Below are 3,056 nucleotides of genomic sequence, written 5' to 3'. Positions count from 1 at the left end.
ATCCGCCTGCCAGTGCAGGAGACCCAGGAGATGCGGGTGCCATCCCTGGGTTGGGAAGATCCCCTGGAGGAGGAAATGGCAACCCACCCCAGTATTGTCACCTGGAAAATTCCATGGGCAGAGGAGCCTGGCGGGCTACAGTCCATGGGGTCGCAAAGAGTCAGACATGACTGAGCGACAGCGCCCACAGCTCCCCACACCTGGCCTCCCAGGCTTGCCCAGGCCCTTCTCTTTCTTTTTAATTTTTAAAATTGTATTGGCCATGCCACGTGGCATGCAGGATCTTAGTTCCCAGGCTGGGGATTGAACCTGTGCCCCCTGCACTGGAAGGCTCAGAGTCTTAGCCACTGGACCACTCGGGAAGTCCCAAGGCAGGTCTCTTTCTGCACTTTGGCTCCCAGCTCCTGAGTGGGACAAGCTAAGAAGCCCTCAGAAGGGCACTTTTCCATTTCCAGAACACCCTAGCCCCCTCCTGTCCCTCTACCCTGTGCCCACTGCACAGACAAGGGAGGAGGCCGGCGCTTGGAAAATAAACGCTGGCCAGTGATTTATTGCCCAGTGTGGAGAGAGCTGTCCAGAGCAGGGGTGGGCAAGACAGCAGGGCAGGAGTGTCCCTGGGGTCTTGGGAAGCTGCCGAACATGGGGTCCAGTCCCAGTAGGGGCTGGCATGGGCCTAGTGTGGGGTGAGATGGCTGGTCAGGTAGTACATGGCCGAACGGATGCCCTCAATGGTCCTCTGCTCCACTGATTCCAGCACGTGGGTGACAGAGCGCAGGGCCAATCTGGTCCTCACCACCAGCCTGGAGGACAGGGCAGAGCTGGCTCTCCCCAGGATGCTGGAGACGGAGCGCAGGCTGGGCCCTGGACTGTACAACAGGTCTGACACAGAGCCACGGCCGGTGGCCAGGAAGCCTGTGGCCAGGCCCATGGTGGCATCGGACCACACCAGGATATCTGCCAGGGAGCTGATGGACCCCTCGCCCCTGCCCAGCAAGCTGGTCATGGAGCGCATGTAGCTGTTCTCCTCGCCAGCTGTGGAGTCCAGGGGACCCGTCCCTGGGGCCGATGCTCCGGGGCCCGGCGAGGCAGGGGCTGACAGCGAAGCATCATGGTCAGGGTTCAAGGCTTCAGGACCCTCTGGCTTCTCCTCAACAGCTTCAGGGGTGTCAGCAGTCCCAGGGTCAAGCTGGTCCTTGGGGTCTGCGGTGCTCACGATGGGCTGAGCCTCCACATTTTGGGGGGACTGTGCCTCGGCACTTGGGGTGGCTGTTGCTGGCTCCTGCTCTCTGTCCGGGGTGGCCACTGCTTGTGGCGTTGCTTCCTCAACCAGGGAGTTAACTTGGAAAATCTGAGGATTCTGAGTCCCGCTGGAATCTTGCAGCAGCCCTTTCTGCACTAGGTTCTGGAAGCCCAGGGAATTTTTTAGGGCACCTGGAGCCGGGTCAGCAGGCAGGGCTGTGGCCTCCCTGGGCTCCTGAGCCTGCCCCGCAGCAGCTTCATGCTTATCTGCATCCCCGGACTCTGACGTGGTCCCCGAGGTGGCTGGTTCAATGGAGGCCTGATCTACATCCTGCCGTTCGGCTGATGTTACAGCATCAAGAGACACTAGGTCATCTGCGAGGAGGGGGACCTGACTTTGGGACCCCACTGCTGGGATGTCTGTAGACCTGCTGTCCCCATCTGGAGGGGTGCTGGTGGCTCTGGCCTCTCCCGAGGGCACGGTGGTCATCTAGGCCCTTTGTTACTTGTGCTGGTTGAGGGAGTGGCCATGGCCCTGCTGGGCTGAGCTCCCCAGATGGTGAGGTCACAGGGGACTGTCAAAGCTGGCGATGTCACAGGTACTTGCAGAGCAAGGGTCCTGGGCCTCTGGAGTGGCTGCCCTAGTGGGCTGAGTCTGTGGGGCTGTTTGTAGCCATGTTTGCAGATGTCTAAGGAGACTCAGGCAAGTGTCTTAGCAAAGCAGGAAGGTTGTATACAGGGGCAGGTGCCCACCAGGAATCAGGATCCTGTGGCTCTCATGAAAGGGTGGGATGCAGATGTCGATTTGTGATAAATGTCATAAGGGACCCCTCCCAGCACCTCTCTGCCCACACTGGTGACTCACTTGGCCAGTTCTTCTGCAGAGGCTCAGTTTCGCAGCAGTGGTGAGTCGGCACAAGGGAAGGGGAGGGGCTTGGGCAGCTCCCAGCCCTGACTGTCCGTCCTGGTTGTGGGGAGCTACAGACTTAAGGTTTGTGTCTCACCACAAAGTGTGTATGGTTGAAAGCTATAGTACTTGGAGGTGGAGACTTTGGGAACTGATTGGGTCATGAGGGTGGAGGCTTCATGACTGGGATTAGTGCCCTTATAAAAGGGACCACACAGACTCCCTGGCCCCCTTCTCCATGTGAAATGCAGCTAGAAAACAGCTATCTATGAACCAGGAAGCAGGCTTCGCTGGACACTGAATCTGCAGCCCAAATGTGCTAATACAGGGGTTAACCCTGTGATGTGGAATAAACAATCTCCATTTTCTCCCTGCTTAGCTAGGCTGAGAGGGCAGAGAATAACAAAGGATCTGTAAACCCTCGAGTGTTCTCTGGAAATGTGTGGACCCAGATAAACCTATTCGAGCTTGTGCTCTTCATTAAGAAGGTGGCTGGAGTGAAGGTTCCAATCTGTTGTGTCTTGCTTCCCCTGGGGTTATCAGCTAATATTTAGTGACTGCTTATCATAAGCAGATATGTGACTTTCCTGGTGGCTCAGATGGTAAAGCGTCTGACTACAATGCAGGAAACCCAGGTTCGATCCCTGGGTTGGGAAGATCCTCTGGAGAAGGAAATGGCACCCCACTCCAGTACTCTTGCCTGGAAAATTCCATGGACGGAGGAGCATGGTAGGCTACAGTCCATGGGTCCCAAAGAGTTGGACACGACTGAGTGACTTCACTTTCACTTTTATCATGGAGAGAAGAAGGAGCTAAACATCTAATCCTTCCAACTACCCTGTCACCTCTAGGTAAGTACCATCCATTATTATACCCATTCTATACAGGGGGAAGCTAAGGCTCAGAGGAA

The 3,056-nt window shown here is 56.5% G+C and overlaps 1 protein-coding gene across 1 annotated transcript; it reads right to left on the bottom strand.

The window, feature by feature from the left end:
* Positions 1–522: 522 nt before the first annotated feature.
* On the bottom strand, positions 523–1,781 carry TEX44 (testis expressed 44). Its single transcript, XM_005203043.5, has one exon. The coding sequence runs from the start codon at positions 1,727–1,729 to the stop codon at positions 674–676; it is 1,056 nt and encodes a 351-aa protein (XP_005203100.1). The 5' UTR covers positions 1,730–1,781; the 3' UTR covers positions 523–673.
* Between the last annotated feature and the right edge of the window lie 1,275 nt (positions 1,782–3,056).

Source organism: Bos taurus, chromosome 2, assembly GCF_002263795.3.
Source record: "Bos taurus isolate L1 Dominette 01449 registration number 42190680 breed Hereford chromosome 2, ARS-UCD2.0, whole genome shotgun sequence".
NCBI classification, from domain to species: domain Eukaryota; kingdom Metazoa; phylum Chordata; class Mammalia; order Artiodactyla; family Bovidae; genus Bos; species Bos taurus.
The sequence above is the reverse complement of the archived record's forward strand: the minus strand, read 5'-3'. Positions and strand labels throughout refer to the sequence as shown.

Coding starts and splice junctions, on each gene's coding strand:
- TEX44 (XM_005203043.5), bottom strand. CDS start 1,729: ATGACCACCGTGCCCTCGGGAGAGGCCAGAGCCACCAGCACCCCTCCA.